General features: G+C 38.0%; 1 protein-coding gene across 2 annotated transcripts in view; it reads right to left on the bottom strand.

The window, feature by feature from the left end:
- Positions 1–1,452: 1,452 nt before the first annotated feature.
- HNRNPLL (heterogeneous nuclear ribonucleoprotein L like) overlaps positions 1,453–17,645 on the bottom strand; it is a 29,006-nt gene continuing 12,813 nt past the window's right edge. For both annotated transcript variants that reach the window (XM_072331744.1, XM_072331746.1), the window contains exons 4-13: positions 17,209–17,294; positions 14,788–14,884; positions 14,627–14,699; positions 10,654–10,725; positions 8,909–9,126; positions 8,606–8,727; positions 7,990–8,191; positions 7,026–7,083; positions 6,810–6,908; positions 1,453–4,914 (exon numbers count right to left, since the gene is read on the bottom strand). In XM_072331744.1, the coding sequence (XP_072187845.1) occupies positions 4,859–4,914; positions 6,810–6,908; positions 7,026–7,083; positions 7,990–8,191; positions 8,606–8,727; positions 8,909–9,126; positions 10,654–10,725; positions 14,627–14,699; positions 14,788–14,884; positions 17,209–17,294 (1,083 nt within the window). In that variant the 3' untranslated portion in view covers positions 1,453–4,858. The remainder of the gene's footprint in view (positions 4,915–6,809; positions 6,909–7,025; positions 7,084–7,989; positions 8,192–8,605; positions 8,728–8,908; positions 9,127–10,653; positions 10,726–14,626; positions 14,700–14,787; positions 14,885–17,208; positions 17,295–17,645) is intronic.

Below are 17,645 nucleotides of genomic sequence, written 5' to 3'. Positions count from 1 at the left end.
TCTTTTTAACAGGGAAAGCACATTATGCATTAAGAGACTTAATGGAACACAAATATCACATGCTTTTAACTCGATTACACAACTGCCTAGAAATGGAAGCTCTTTACAAATCAGATGCTTTAGCTGAAGAACTTGGGGCCCTCATCCCTAGCCATGAACAGCTTTTTGTTTCATCTCAGACTTTGCCCTGCACCAGCTTTAGCAAAGTACCTGACCAGCACACCAGAAGTAGCACCTCGCCACGTGAACACAACCCACCACCCTTCTCCCGAAGTTCATTTTAATGGCACAGCTGAGAACAAGGTCCTATTTTACTATGGACTTCATACACAGAGTGAAATGAGTAAATAAATAAATAAATAATCCTTTGTTTTAAAAATGAAGGCTAATGACAAGTATTTCTCAGTTTAGACTTGCTTTGTGAATAATATTAATGTTTTTCACATTCCAGCCCATTCCCAGATAATTCCTTACAGAAGCAGACGTGGGCTGGGAAGAAGCCAGATTAATTTTAAATATGCATTTTTAGCAACTTGAAGCAAAAATGGCACAGGCTATAATAAACAAAGAAAGTGGCAATCACCTCCCTTCTAAGACAGGAAGGCCTTTAGGTGAGAACCTGCACATCAGACCTCTTCATCTGGCTGCAGTTTAACCCACCTCTCATCCCTGACAGCACTCAGCCAGACTGGGAAATGCAGGTCTAGTGAACCGAGTTCACCCCTCATCTGTTTGAGCCTCCCTTCCAGAGGTCTCACAGCAGTGATTCTCCCTTGCTTAGGTAGGTCTGTCGCTCACTCTTGTATTTCACAACAAACCAGGCCACACAACATACATTTCTCACTCTTACTCAGTGAGGCCTTTCTTATGGGTCATGGAAGAACACAACCTACAGACGTATTGGCAGCGAACCAACACATACCTGAAGCACTCTGCAGAGCACCAGCAAAAATATCTTCCTTTCTTTGGGACCACTGCCACCACAGGACCCAAACCAACAAGATTTGTTTCTCCAAAGCTGGCAGATTTTTGTATTAAGCCACATATTCAGAGGGCGATGTCAGCCCTTCTATACAGCATGCCAGGGCTCGGTCATAGCATCAAACATGCAAACTGCTAAATGGAATTATTGCAAGGCAAATTCTACAGCAGGACTAATTTACCTTTGAAATTCCAGATCCATGGAGGGAAGGCTCTGAACTTCAGCACAGCTGCATCTAGTTTGAGGTTAAAAATCAGAACAATATTTTCTGCATTAAGAATTCTTCACAGAAAGCAGAGCCCATATCCAGATTTTATTTTCCCATGCCTTCTTGCACACTATTCCTGGCCAAAGCCAAACCAGTGCAAACAAGATTATTTGTAATTCCACCTCTGTAATTGCCAAAAGGGAATAAACCAAGAGATAGGGTTGACATAAACAGCTGGATTGTCCAAAAATACTTCAGTATCTACAGATGTAAGAATATAATGTATTTTCGAAAGAAGATAGGAGAACCCAGAAGATACTGAAATACATCCCGTGAGCAGAAACATAAATTAAGAAAGTACACTCGTGCTCTCAGACTTCAATGAACTATTTAAAAGAGACTGAACATCTCTTGGTAAGTCATCGTAACATTTAAACACGTTCAAGCTCTGTTCACAAGAAAACACACAATAGGGAAAGGAGCAAGTTAAATTTAATTACAACAAAGAGGGTTTCAGCCAGTTACAAGCCAGCTCACCCAGTATTATCCCTTACTCAAAGACAGACTTAGTGACAACATAATAAGTTTTATAATTCCTTTCATAAAGTAAAACACTCAAACATTTCCTGAACGTTTTCTTTCCAGTCTTTTCTTATATCACCTTAGCACTCTGTCTTGCTGTGGTGGTATAGAAAATCAAAAAGCAACTCTTTCCAGTTCCTCCTTATAAGGGGAAATAAGTTAAAACAAAAATATGAGTATGGTGAGAGAAGATGAACAGATCTCCCAGTATGTCATTTACTTCCAATGAAAGGTTGTTGATTAGAAAATATAACTTGTTTTTGTTCTTTTAAACATTGGAACAGACGTGAATATATTACAGTGTGAATGCAAGCTGCTTGTAAGCAGGAAACGTGCATAGCGTTGTTCACTATTCTGCGTATATGGCTTATGCGAAAGGGACAGAAAAATTGCATTGAGAGACCTGAATACTTTAATTTTGAACTAACAAATCCGGGAAGTGGGAGGCTGACAAATTACAAACTTCATTCCTGTTGGAGAAACTCTTTACTTGCTCCACTGCTTCGTCTCTATCCTAAAGAGCAAAATGAATACAAATACTTACTTCTAAAAGGAGGAGACCAACCTCATTCCTCCCTGAGAACAACCATCCAGCCCTGCAGGGCCAGGAAATGACTTTTCTTTTACAGCCAAACACCAACGAGGAATTTTTCATGTTCTCAGCTTCTATGTGAAGTTTCTATTTACATAGAAAGAATGTCGAACAGTTCCTTAGTTTTCCTTCCCTACATCACAGACTACTCATTTTGCAAAATAGGGACTTCCAGCTGATATCACCTAGAACTAGTCTGTCCGCTGACTGATCTGAGCAGCCACAAGAAAGATACCATTCCCCTGAGCATCTTAGGCACTGAATGCTGGGATCCATGGAGGACATGGAAACATTAAAGTGCTATTTTTTTTTTTTCATTTCTTTTTTTTTTTTTTTCCTTTTCTTTTTTTAGAAACCTGAATGCTTTTAGGGTCACTTCCTGCATCCCAAAGCGGACCAATAGATAACAAGCTATTTTCAATGCTTGAACATAAGCAAATTGATTCTGAAACAAAGCATTGCAACTTACGACAAAAGAAACTGGTATCCACAGAACATTCTGGTGTATGATAAATTAATGACAGAGAGACCTTTTACAGTTAAAAAGCAACGCAGCACAGAACATTTCACTAGTACCCAGCAGTTGTGTTGGCAAGTAGCTGGATCTGGCACCCAGCCCTCTAGGCTAGAGCTCACTGAAAGCTGTTTCTGGAAGGGGAACACTAAGGCTGAAAGAATGCTAGCAGTGCCCCTAGAACGCAAGCCAGTTTGCCACATTCCATATGGGAAGGCAGTATTATTCCAAACTCTATGCAGAAAGAGGCACTAAGCAGCTGCTGTCTTCTGTCTCCCAGTTCAAACGTGTTGAAAGCCTGCTTTGAATTCATGAAATATTTGTGATCTGAAAGATGAATAAAACGGGGGTAGACAGGAGGAAAATCAATTGTAGTCGAGGAGAAAACCCAAAGGACAGCTGACATATTTTCCCTGGTTTAATTATGTGTATTTGTCTTCAAATTAAGAATGAGGAAAATCTGGTTGGTATTTAAAAACACGTGCAGTGCCCACCGTCTGTAAACATAACGTAACATGCTCTTGAGGGCAAACGTACCGCATTGATATATCTTGTACAGATACAGGTAAAATCCATAAAGATAGAATGAAGAACTTGTGTGATAAAAGAAAAGACATGATGAAACAGTTTCTATTTGATCACTAAGGGCAAAACTAAAAGTGCACTAACCGCTGCAAATTCAGATAGGGGAACAAACATGAGGTCTACAACAACAGCTCCCAGACTCCTTGCTTGGATTCCCATTCCTGAGGGTTGGGACAAAACACAATGAAGCTCCAGTTTCAGAAGGGAGAACAGAGGCTCCAAAGTGCTGGGGCAACACAAATCTTCCCAAAAGAGAAAGATTTCTCATCTCATTAGTTTCACGTCATATGATAGAGTTGTATTACCTGAACCTCACTTACATCACATTGGTTTAAGTGAGAAGCTAGCCATTCTATCCACCCTATGTATCCTTTCATCATCATAATAGAAATGAGAGATATCAGACAAAAGAAAACATTGATATAAACATCCAGTGTACATCAAATTAACACTCCAGGTATAAGAGTACCGTTGGGCTTGGTTTTTGTTTTAACTTTTTTCCACCACCTTGGTTTCTATTGTGATCAATCTTCCGTTCTCAACTATTAAACTTTACAAAAAGTTGGATAAGTCATAATAACTATCTAAAAAGATACCAAGATGATATGTTAACACCAAAGATTTAAAGTTATGGAAAATGAGGATGAACACATCGATACAGGCTTGCAATTTTAATTTTAAAAAGGCCCCTATGGTGGGACTAGTAATAGATGGCATCATGCTAATGCAAACGGAAAGTAGGCTTGTTTGTTTTTTAAAAACAACATTTTAAATAAGTATGAATTCACACCATACATATGTATATGTCATAATTTTCTGTTAGCTTTTTTTTTAACTGTAAATCAAGTAAGTCCATACTATTAAAAGTTCTGTATGTGCAACATTAACCTGATGAAAGCATTTTATAAATACAAAATTTTTAGAATTGCAACATACTTCACTACTTAACATACTGAAAAACAGGTTCTACATTTAAAATCCCGATGTAACAGTTCTACCTGCCCATTAAGACTACAACTGAAAAATACTTGCTAAGCTTTAACATTATCGAAAATGCAAATATATTTCTATTTTGGAAGAAAACAACTGACTTTTTGAAGTCCGAATGGTACACTGCCTTGTTTACGCTACTGGATTTTCTTTAGACATCTGAAGATACCACACCAACAAAATACAAACTTTGTAGTAAGCTTACAACATGTACTTCTTAGAGGCAGAAAGAAAAATCTGTTTTGTATTTAAGAATGAACATCCATTTATTATAAAACAAGATAAAAGATATTAGAATTGTAACAAGGCAACGTTAGAGCAACCACTTTAGAGCTTTGTGAACGAAGTGTAGTTTCAAACTTGCAAATCGAGGTGAATGTAGCTCTTAACATGCAGTCCTCTTCTCTATAAATGTGATGAAGTAGAGAAGCAAAGCTTCAAGGTATAAGGGTTAGAGCCATCTGTCGGGAGACAACACAGAACATGCTCAGTAATGTGCCATGTGTGGCTCTCCAGCTGATCAAGGAAATCATCCTGTATGACGTGACATGTTTACCACTTCAGAAGATGCAAAGCTCCCCCCAGACCCTCGATGGCCCTCAGATACCAGATGACCAGTAATGAAGTGTTCTTTACTGTCTATCAGCATTTTTCAGACAGAAAAGCAATGCGATGGATCTGAGCACAAAGGCATGCTGTCAGCATTCTAAAATGTTCTGTACACAAGGAAGACTTCATGGTTATTGCTGTCTGTCATCCCATCTGAACTATTTACAAGACTAGTATCCAACAGAACTTCCAAGGCAAAACGCATAGATATTTAAAGAATTCAAGATACAGAATGTGGTATTTCCATCAGAGGCAGAATGACACTGAAGAGTATTCATGCATGTCTGATGAATAAAGCACAGCAGGAAGCCCAGCACCCCCTTCAGGGCACTCCAGAAAGCCAAGCGTAAAACAATGCCCCTTTACATGGAAAGGCTGCTAAGGCCCATGGCAGCAACACATAGTTGAGTATTGGGCGATGGAAGACGCACCCTCCCAGTTCAGCCAATCTCAGACAAACTTACTATAGTAAGTCTTAACCCAGTTCTTGTTTGAGAAGGTGGATAGAAAAGATTTCAACTATTACAACCTGTCAGGCAGGGACAAATTCTTAATAGCTTGAAGAAAGTAGCTTAAAATAATGTTAGGCACTGAGCTAGATTCAGAGGTGTCTGTAAACACTTGGAATAATTCCATTTACTCCAATAAACTGTCTTAATTGCCCAACACAGATCTAAGTCCACTGTGCAACTGGTTAGCAGGTGAACTTCACCTCTGTCCTTTGTAGTTTGGTGTTAAACTCAGCTGGACATCAAAATTTCTGGTTTGAAGAACTTGCTACAGGAATGGTCAATTCAGAGCAGTAAGCTGTGCAGCCTAAAGAATCTTCTATCTGAAGGTACCACAGATTACTCTGCACTTACTGAGGAACATAGAATCATAGAATTACCCAGGTTGGAAAAGACCTTGAAGATCATCAAGTCCAACCGCAGCCTAACCAGTACCCCATCTCTAAAAAACCTCTGCTAAATCATATCCCTGAGTACCACATCCAAACGGCTCTTAAACACATCCAGGGATGGCGATTCAACCACCTCCCTGGGGAGCCTATTCCAGTACCTAACAAACCTTTCGGTAAAGAAGTTCTTCCTAATATCCAACCTGAACTTGCCCTGGCGCAACTTGAGGCCATTTCCCCTCGTCCTGTTACTTGTCACTAGTGAGAAGAGACCTGCCCCACTCTCGCTGTAAGAACCTTTCAGGTACTGGAAGAGGGCAATAAGGTCTCCCCTCAGCCTCCTCTTCCTCAGACTAAAACATGATAAAAGCTTTAGCAATTCACTGCACACTAGATCTGATTTTGATGGCAGTGGATTGTAAGCAATACCTTTCCTGCCTTCCTTTTTGCATCCTTGTTCTTTTGTTTGTTGGCTTTTTTTGTTGTTGTTCTTTTGTCGTTAGCGGGTTTTTTAGTTGTTTTTTTGTTTGATTGTTTTAAACTTTCTATAGCTTCAGAGCTGCAGAGCATATTTTGAGCTCTACAAGTTGATTCAGAAGCCAGGAAGAAAGAGTGTCATTTAAATAAAATGTAATGGAACCTAAACTGCAGAGCATTATATACACTGCTGAGATAAATTAGCACATACATTCATACTTGTACAGTATATATACACCTATAACGAAAAGAATGCAATTTTTAGATGCGGACTAAGCTGCTGAAACTTCACCTTTTCCACAAAGGCAATATTAACATAAAAGAAAACAAGAAAAAAAAATGATAGCAGTAAGATCAGTAAAACTAACTTACTTGGGACTCTTATCTGGTAGTGATTAAGTACAGTGAGAGCTTCCACAGCATCTGTCTTACATTCCCATTCCAGCAGGCCAGAGAGTGTTTTGGCAGAGGCTTTCAAAATAAGAAGCAAAAGAGGGAAGGAGGATCAATAACCTCTTCGGGCTAGTGCACACTCTTAAGAAAAACAGGATTTCAGATAACCCCTCAAATAGGTCAAGTGTTACTTACGTTTTGGATCAAACACTTTGTATTTAATAAAGCTGAGAACTTCATGATCCTCACATAGCTGTCACAAAAATAAAATAAGATGTAAAACCTCAGCAAAAATGCACATAAATACATTAGCAAAAATCCCAAGTTCCTGGAAGAGACACAGAAAGGAAAATACTGAGTCTTTAAGAGAGCTTCCAAGACTTCATAGCAAATAATAATTTTTAAGAAGCATGTTTGGAGGGGTAACTCTTTAGAATACCATCCTATAGTCTGCAAAACAAGGCTCCTGTATTTGTGCTTTCCCAAATATTTTATAGGCACAATAATTGTTAAAACGTAGACATCAACATTTCCTCAAGCAATTCATATTTGAAAAACAAGTTATTCTTCTTGACATTCCTACTTTAACGCAGCATCTCAGAAGCTGCACAAATAAGCGCACAACTCTCAAACCAGAATTAACTTTCAAGTCTCAGCTCAGGGCAAACAAATTCAAACAAAGTCTCACTGAACTGAAAAAGAATTACGACTGCCTGCTACTGCATGTTTTAAGCATCCAGCTTTCATTTAGGACCCAACCATGCAAAACATCCCATGTGCATGTTTCTCTCCATTCCAAAACAACAGTCATCAGAATAACCATCTCAAGTCAGTAAGACTTTTGTTGACTACACTCTTAGTGTTTCCTGGCTTTCTTTAAATAAGATTTTTTCCACCTCTTCCACAAAAACCTCATTAAGATCCTCAACTTTGCTTCCAACATCTTGTTTCTCATTAAAATAAATAAATAAACAAAAAAGAATAATTAAGAAATGCAAAAATATAGTAGCTTCTATAGAGGGGCTCCAAAGCTATTTTAAGAATTATTTTCCAGTTGCTGTACCCAAACTATCCCAGTTATTTCATTTAAAAGTAGCATACCATACAGCTAAGATAAGGCCCCAAAACACTACATGCCACAGTGATTTCAACTGCCTACCTTCACAAATGTTTCTTCAGTTACACACAGGGGAACATTATAATAATGCAGCACACAGGAGGGTGGTTGGATGATGTTCTTAGATGCTTGGCCAGCACTGGTGAACCGATTATTCTTACTCATTGCAAAATCCTTATAGCTACTCGTGCCATCCTCCAGCTCAAATATCTGGCTTGGAACTACTGAATGCTGCTTAGAAACACTGGGATTTAAGGATATGTCATGAAAGTTTTTTAAACAATCAAAACCTGCATACTTTGCATACAGATTATTCATCTAACTAGATAAAAACTGACATTTCCTTACAACAACTTCAAAGGGGAACAAGACAAGCTGGATTTGACACCTTCCTAAAAAGACTGCAGAAAGGGTGGATAAAACGTATTAGTGAATACAGCTTACTAACAGCCAACCCATAAATTAATGATCTAAATGTTATAAGTTTGCACAGATATTGACAGCTGTCACATTCATAAAAACATTTTGATAAAAAATAATAGTTGTACACTGGAAATCACAAATCTAACAGTGATGAAAAGATTGGATTCCCTGTCTTTGCAACTTCATTACATCTGCTTACTAGCTGACCAGTAACCATATAGAACATCATATTTACCAGACATTAAGTCTCTTTCCAAATAACTTGACATTGTTGAGATGTGTGACAGCTCTTTCTACAGCATATTCATCACCCATTTCAACCAGTGCTGTGCCCGGAATCGTCTTCATAAATTTCACCTAAGATAGACGAGGAAAAAAAATGACACTGCAACAAACAGACCAAAATAAGAACTTCAAACGTTGTCAGGAATGACCGCCCCAACTAGACTTTTTCAAAACAAATAAACAAAGATATAATAAACGACAACAACAACCCCAACTGCAGTAGATTTAGAGCTTCTCACAGATGATGCCTTACCTTCTCAATGTTTCCATACAAGCAGAAAAGGTTGAAGACCCTTGAACAGTTCATCTTTAGCTGGTGCAACCCACTAACCATGACAACTGATCCAGAAGGATTTCCACCATGCATGTATGAGGAGGATGCCTGGGGCAATGGATAAGCAACAAGTTCGGGAGTGTCCCGAGATCCCATTCGGTAGCGATTTGGTAATGGCAACAAAGGACCATGCGAACCTATTGAAATGAGAGATTGTGTTCATTAAAATGGGGGGGGTAAAAAAAGGATTACAGCAATTTCCATTTATTCTTTTTCCTATTCTTTTTCCATTTTAAATGAATGAACTGTTTCATGGTGTAGTATTTATATACAAATGGGGGGGGGGGGGGGGGAAACAGTCAGTAATTATTTTAATAATGTCTTGAATTACAAGTTATGCTCCTTCAGACTTCCCAGTTTTCTCAATACTACTATCTTCCCCTGCACCACATCAAAGTTTAAACTTTCTTGAATGAATGTGAACATACATGGATGTTTAAAAATATACCCAATTACCTTCAGTAATATTGTCATTTCTACTGATTGTGCTTTGTAGCAAAAAGCAATTAAAATTCTTTTTAAAAAAATTACTGAAAGGTAGGGAAAGTAAAAAAAGAGTGAATTTTTAGCCAGTGGTTGGGGAGAGAAGGTGGACAATACAGCTCTTTTTACACAGATAAAGTCAGGAAAATGCCTTTCTTCAAGCAACTTCTAGAAGAAACAGGAATACTTAAAACACAGCATTAATGCAAAACAAGGCTGTCCTATTTTCCAGTACAGGTAAAGTGACAGGTTTCACTGAAATACTTTCTTTTCTTTACTTTCTTTCCTCCGTCCTTGTTCACATTCCTCTCCCCACCCCATCTTTTTATTTCTTATCTTTTAATAAATGAACATTACTGATACATATTTATTCTTGTCAACAGAAAACATCAGTGTTACTGAGGAGAGGATCAAGATGGGCAGCAAACACAGGGCAGAGTACAGAAATTCTGATTATTTGAGGAGCCTTTGGAAACAATAGGTAGAAGGCCAACGTATATGACAAAAAATACATTTGAAAAGAAAGAGCCAAGGTAAATCATGTTGTATCTGAAGGTATGGCAGTAACTAACTGGAATAGTCACATCAAATCCCTGACATTAGTTTCTTATCCCTTAGGTCTTGATTGAAATCATGAAAATTATGGCAGGCCTTCACTTACAGTTAGCCCTGGTAATAACTGCACCACTTTACAGTGCTAATTCCAAAATGTCATTCTTAGCAAATCACACTGCTGTACCTTTTCAGTATTAGCTAAATTAGAAGAAACACAAAGCCCACAATTCACAGCTTTGCATGCAAAAACATCAAAGGGCTGCATCAAACCATTGATCAAACTCTGCTGCCACTTATAAATAAAAGAGGTTCCCTAGGAATTATGTCATCCTCTGTTCACTGCTATGGTGATATCCACTAAAAGAAAACATCCTTCAAAGGAATATATTAGCAGAGCTGGATGCTCTCCATAAAAAAAACAAAAACAAAAACCACGTATGGCAATAAAAAGGCACAATACATTTCAGTCCACCACTATCATTTTTGGTACATGGACTGACAGCACCACATGAACAGATCAGTGAACTACTCACAGATCAGAAGTCCAGTTATACGTTGATTGAATATCTGGAATTCCACATAGCACGCAGAGAAATCAAAACCATCTGTCAACCTACGTTACTTACCATAACTATCGTGTCTAAATGACGATGGGTGCTCTCCCAAAATAGCTTGCCTCTGGCGTCCCTTCCCTCTGTCTAACATATGGGAAGGGAAAAAATACAATTCAGTATGGACAAGTACGCACTTGATTTCACCAGTTAAGACACAAAGCTTCTAGTTAAGAAGCAAAAATGCAATCTGAGTCCTTGTTAATTTTATCAACAATTTCTCATTGGTTATATATCTAAAACCACAATCTGTAACCCTGGGATGCCAAAATTATACGACTGTCATTTGTATAACAAATTCCACTTAAGTTGATTGGCAGTAATGGCCAATGAGGAGATGTAGACATTTAAAGTCTAAGGAAATACCCAACAGCTTTCCTAAACAGACATCACATATTAGTATAGAAAACACCATACAGCAGGATTTACCTACGCATCTCTTAAAACAAATTTGAAATGCAGTACTTTTGAAAGACAGTACCTGAATCATAATATTAGCTTCAACAGCAACACATTTTCAAAGTGGGCTTCTTTCAAGAAGTTTCAGCATAAGCCAACAACAACCTGTATTACATGGTTTCATAATCAGTAAACAGAGAGCATTACATTCGTGTACATATAAACTTACAGAACACCTACTGACTTAAGGGCGTGCTGAAAGGATTGTACATTATCGCATTATCAGCAGCTCATAACAGGATGACTGAAGAAAAACATCACTGAATAATGCACTTAGCCAAAGGTCAATCCTTTAAGAAGACCAAGTTCTCTGTGTTATAAAGTTAAGCAAAGGGTCTACATTACTGGAAGAAAGCAGTGCATTACAGTCAAAACTGTATTTTCTAGTCAGATGCACATTCCATGGCAAAGAAAAATCTAAGCTTCCAGATTTCATTGTGGTAAGTAAAAACTGATGTCTCACATTTAGAATTAAAACAAAATCCATTCTCACAGTGCTACATTGAAAAGATGGGGCAAGATATTTTTCAGTTTAGCACAGTCCCAAGGAAACTTAAAAATGACTGCTGAAAATGGCAATTCAGCCCATCGCAGCTAAAGACAGTTCCCCTGACGAAAGAGAACTATTCATGACAGACAGCACAACAGTGGGAAATGAAAACAGGTGCCTTTCTGCTCCAGAATTTGAGAACAGGTTTCAAGTCAGGTATTTACTCTGGAAATAAAGACTAGAGACAGAAAAGTGCTTAGTGCCTTCGACCATATAATAAGATGATTATTTTTGCCAAGTTTTCTTTTTCCTTTCCTTTTTCAGGTAACAGCTCTGAATCTCTTCGCTCCAGGAAGTAAATACACAATCATATAGAATATTTTGAGCAATTAACCTGCATGCAGGAATCATCTTTCAGAAAAAATAAACGTTATCATTGAAGTCTGAGTTAAATCAATTGAAAGAGTGCACAGTAACACAGAGAAAGATGGTGGCTTTCGAGTAATTCCAGGAGAGCATCGTTTGACAAATATTTCCTCCTGGTGGTAGAACAGTCCATTACCCTCTCCCGTCCCCAACACTCGGTCCTTCCTTCAACTAATTTAATTGTGCCAGAAGAAATATTTTGTGCAAACAGGCAATGAAAGTGAGAACTGATCTGGGCTAAAATTAATTCTGAACGAAAAGATTCTTTATAATCTAGGGGTGTTTGTTTTTGTCTTTTTAAATCAGATCCTTGAGTTGCTGGGTAACCTGGTATCACTGCCAGAAGAAATGTTCCAAACTAGTTCGAACTATCTGGCTAAAAGACAGGAAGGTGTTGGTATTTTGGGGGGCTGATTGTTTTGGTTGGGTGTTGTGGGTTTTTTTTGACAGTTCAATTTAATGCAGTATGGGCTCATAGCCTCAGGCATTTATTAAGAAGTTTACTTAGGCGAAGAAATGCTCAGGGGAAGTAAGAGACTTGTTACCACAGATAAAATAGTTCTTTAACAAAATAATTAGCGAAGTACACTTCTGTGTCCTAACATCAGTGGGAGGAATTAAGTTCTGAAAGGCTTATTATTAGCATGTGTATCCTCAAAATGAAATGCCCCTGGGCCAAAATCTTGTGTGCTGGAGTCAGATCCCTACAGTTTCAATCAGATTAAGTTCAAAAGCCAAACACTGTTGTAGGAGCATGTAGAAACACACACACTCTCTCAAAACAAGTCCTGGATTACTTCATGGACATAATGTAGTTGTCTACTTTCCTTTCAGTGTTTGTTCAAAAATTCATCTTCTCATTTTCTAGACAAGTAGATGTAGACTATGGTAAATGAAAACTCATGCTACATAGTACAAATCCAATCGTTTTCCTTTTAAGTGCAGTAGAGTGATATAGAGATAGGCATACAAAACAACAGAAAAGGAAAAGCAAGAGTAGAGCAAGAGATCTTGAGAAAGAGCACATTGTATCTATCTTAATGTTTTCATTTTCCACTGTTTTTTGCTTGGGAAACAGCTCATACATATCTGCAGACCAAATAAGCAATGTAATGAGGGGCAGCATGATACAAGTTACTCTCCAATCACTGCAATGATTGTAAAATAAAAGAGTCAAATTAATCTAATCAGATTATTCATATTCAATCCATTTTTTTTCTTGCCCTCAAGATTTTTGACTTCAAGTTGCTTTTTTGTACTTAGGAATTTGAGGGGGAAAAAAATTAAATCCTCTTTAAAATAGTCATAAACTATAAGCAGCAACCAGTACTGTAGCTCCCTTGTTAACTTTTTACAAGAACTTCATTCTGAAAATTCAAGCCCTATGTTTTTAGTTGTACAACAGTTTTACAAACCCAGTGTCTTGCAGAATTACTTTGAAAGTGCATGTCATTTGAGATGGCCAAAGCACTGGCTCTCATATAGCCTTTGAAAAGTACTCTGACTTGGACATCTCTTCACTTTTCTAACTTCACATTGCACGCATTATTGTACATAAGTTACTGAATACTGCACTCAATTATTACACATTATTATTGCTTTAAGTAAACACTTTACAGGAGTCAGGCTACACAGTAGTTTGTCTTTACAAAAATAGTCATAATTCCCCACTGACATGAGTCAAGCTTTGGAGACTGTTACAGCGGAATACTGAAGAGACAGTATGCCTGTATCAATTATGAATCTCCCTGTTTTAATACTTAAAGTATAACTGAGGGGACCTATCTGATATTGCACTACTCAGATCCAACTGCCTACAGATCAGGATGAAATTTCTCTACTAGTAGACAATATTTACATTGTTAAGACTGAATGCAACTCTCACATACAGCAAGTCATAAGAAGATTACAACGTCAATGATATTAACAAAAAAGGTTCTTAATTTTGGAGGGTATCAATTTTTCAGTTTTAATTTTAAGGGAAATATGATCAGCATACATACAAACTTGAACAGAATGGGTACAGTCTATCGTGTTATTCATCCCATACAAATCTGAAGTACTGAAAGTGTCCTCCTTTTAAAAACTTGTGGTAGTGGTGCATGCAGTATGCAGACAAGGTGAATTGCAAGTCTGAGTTTTTTCAGAGGGTTTGGTGTTTTGTTTTGGCTTTGCTGATGCCGATGTGGTGCATGAAGAAGTGTAGAGTCAGCCTGCTGAAGTCCTCTATCCTTCTTAATGCCTCGTCCAACATAGGGGAAAAGAGTCCTTTCGAAGGAGAAGCAGTGTGCAAGTTTGTAGTTTGTAAGGAATAGTCTGTATCAGGTTTCCTCTCCTCCAAAGAGAGAGAGCTGCTTGGAGAAATGCAAGTCCTTGAGAACTGCGAAGGTGCTTGCAGGTGTGGGCTCCTTGTTGAACTAAGTGGCTCAAGCACACGGCAGTAGGGGGCACTAGGGCTCAGGGTTAATTTCCTGGGTTACAGGTTGGCTTGTGAACACAGCCTTCAGCAGCTCTGGCTTGCTTTGAAATGACTATTGAGATACAGCCTGACCACGTATAAAGGATTGTCATTAGTACAGTCATAATCTACAGCGATAACATAGGAGAACCTACCTCGTCGGCCCAGATACGGCTTAGTGTAGTCCCAGCTGTCGTTGTCGTTTCTAATGACATTAAGTCGAGTTGGCTGTTCAAATAAAGTAAAAGTGAAAAATGTTAAGTATGATGTGCACATGTTTTGCCGCTAAAAGTAAGAGAGAAGGTCCAAGCATTACCCTTGCGTATTCAATTTTCAGTGTACAGCATCCTGCATAGATATCTGCTCCATTGAGTGCTGCCTTCGCTTTCTGGGCACAAAAAACTGATTCAAACATGCACATGTTAAGGATTTTTCCCAAGGTGTCTCATCCATGTCCCTTTCTTCTGAAACATCTTCATTTTTTTAAACTGCAAGTAGTTCGCTATGTCTGAATCCTACAAGAACTCTGAACAGACTCCCATATAAAGTTACTAACAACTACACATGGGTTTACCTATGTTAAGCATATAACGTGAGCTCACCTAAAAAAATTCTTCGCTATAGATTCATTTTGACAGGAATATTCTGGATTTAATAAATTTAAGCAGAGGACATAGAAGATGACAACAAACCTACAGAATATTTGGATCAAAATCAAAATGGAAAGGTCAAGCTGCATCATTGGGAGAGATGGGAGCTAGTGGGTGAGAAGGCGTGACTTAAGACAATGCATCCTTTCTAATAGCTAGCATGAGTTAGACAAATATGGTTAGGGAGTCCTATTAACTCAGCAGTTACTCTTCAATGAAAAGAACTAAGAAAGAGCACATCCTTTTAGCTGAAGAAAAACAAAGAACCAAAATGGATGCTTAGAATTAACCAACAGCCAACTTGCATCAAAAATACAGTAAGGAGATTACTTTAAATCCATTGCTCAAGGCAGATACATGTACCAGGATGCAACAAACGGGTTATTTCATACCCTCTACATACCCTAAGATTGGTTCTATTACTAGCAGAAAAAATACATATGAGCCTTGGCACATGGCAATGCAAGATTTCATACGCTGTCAGTAACATACTGCATCAGACAGCACCCCGTAGGAGATCAGATATTTCGTGCCATCATTTTATATAGATAAGTGAAATCTTGGAAGTAAATGTATTTATTATATTTAAAACAATACTGTGTTTTACCATAACCATGCAACCCAGATTCTTCCACTGTGATATAAGTTCACAGCAGAATTTAACTGATTTGAGACTGCCAAAGGCTAGAACAAGAAAAGTTAAGCTTCTCACACCTCCAGAAAATTGTCAGCTGCTGGCTAGAACTGTGGGAGCACACCTCCTGAAGTGATGTGCAGTGCAACTATGGGAACTGCTCCAAAAGTAACGCTTCTTGTTTCATTACGTTTGCCCACAACATCAGAGGTGGATGGTGACGGTGTGGCAGTAGACACTGAACCTTTCCACCCATATTCCGTTACATTCTGTTGCAGTGCAACAGATGGCAGCAGAGCAGCAGTCTGACAGAAGCTTCCCCCAGTAGCTGTTTACTTATATTGCTGCAATACTTAGCTTACGTTTACAAGTTTTCTTTTAATTGCTGGTTGGATGGTGGATTTTTGTTGTTTTTTTAAAATAAGAGCCACATTGTATAACTTAATCCAAAGGACAGAAACATGGCCGTTTCAGATCACATGCAGCATCCTCCCCACAACTACCCCAATCTTTCATGAGACACGGAATAACTCCCAACTATACAAACCATCTAATTTAAACAATGCTGTTTGCCACAGCTTACTATGCTACCACAGGAGATCAAACTGCTCTCTGTTAAGATGCACAGTTCAAGTAAGATAAACAGCAATTAGTTTGCTTTATTGGACTTTGAGGCAACTCTTTTTGCCTGGCAAATCAGCAGCATTGCCACTAGTTAAGTCATTCACATGTTACAGAAATGATCCACTCGTATAGCCTGCCACATGGATAGTATGCAAAATCACAAAAGAGTACTTGATTTCAGAACTATTTTCTTTGAATACCTTCTTCATACATGGAAGGAAATCAGTCTCCGGTTTTATGAACTAAGGCTTAATCATATCAGACTTTGGACTCTGCAAACAACAGTAACACATTAATAATACTCATACAGTGTACAACTTAATGCTACAAATACACAGAAGGATAGCAGAGCAGGGAATTTCCTCCACGAGGCCGCAGCTGGTCTTTCATTTTATTACAGTCAGAACAATAAGTCAAGCAGTATATATTAGAACTATTTTAGAAGAGTTTGAAGTTAAACTGCACCTCTGCAACCCCTTACCAATTTCCTGAGTGTTCATACAACTAGAAATCACAGCATTGCTTTGCCCAATGTATTGCCAAATTTGAGGCACATTTCATGTCAATAATTATGCAAATATTTTGCAAATAATTGCAAACACGATTATCAACATCATCATTGACAGCATCACTTCCCTATAAAGATCACACGTATAAGTGATATTTTTCCTTATTAACATCTAAAATGTATATCCAAAAAATTGTATTTTTAAGAGATTTTTGGTCCCAAAATTAAGTGGTATTTTTCTGACATTCTCATATGAAATCCTATCTGCAGTTGAGAACCTACAGAATAAAACAAGCAAACATCACAGTCTAAAAAGGATATTCAACCATAGCTTGTATTCCATTCCTCTTGAATATAACAATGCGCTGAACTTTTCCAACAGGGTTGCACACAGTATACAAGACATCCTAAGAAAGAAGAAAAAAAACACTGCTTTAATTAGAGCAAAAATTCAGACATCTTAAGTTTACAGAGCATTTTCTTCCACTGGCTTTTAAATGCTTGTTAACTTTGAAGTTACAGTTTTCTCTATACAACTTTTACTTTCACATTTAGCATTATATAGGATAGTGTAGCATAGGCAGTCAAATCTTGACAACAGGAAAAAAACTTACACAAGAAATACTCAAAGAAGTATCTGTAAAGAGTGTTCAATAACAGCATGCATGCATGCTTCAAGACAGTGCTCCCCTTTAATCGTGTACTGTAGTAGTTCTACCAAAGCAAACGGACATCATGATGCTGTAGTTACAGCACGG

Source organism: Excalfactoria chinensis, chromosome 3, assembly GCF_039878825.1.
Source record: "Excalfactoria chinensis isolate bCotChi1 chromosome 3, bCotChi1.hap2, whole genome shotgun sequence".
Taxonomy (NCBI): Eukaryota; Metazoa; Chordata; class Aves; order Galliformes; family Phasianidae; genus Excalfactoria; species Excalfactoria chinensis.
The sequence above is the reverse complement of the archived record's forward strand: the minus strand, read 5'-3'. Positions and strand labels throughout refer to the sequence as shown.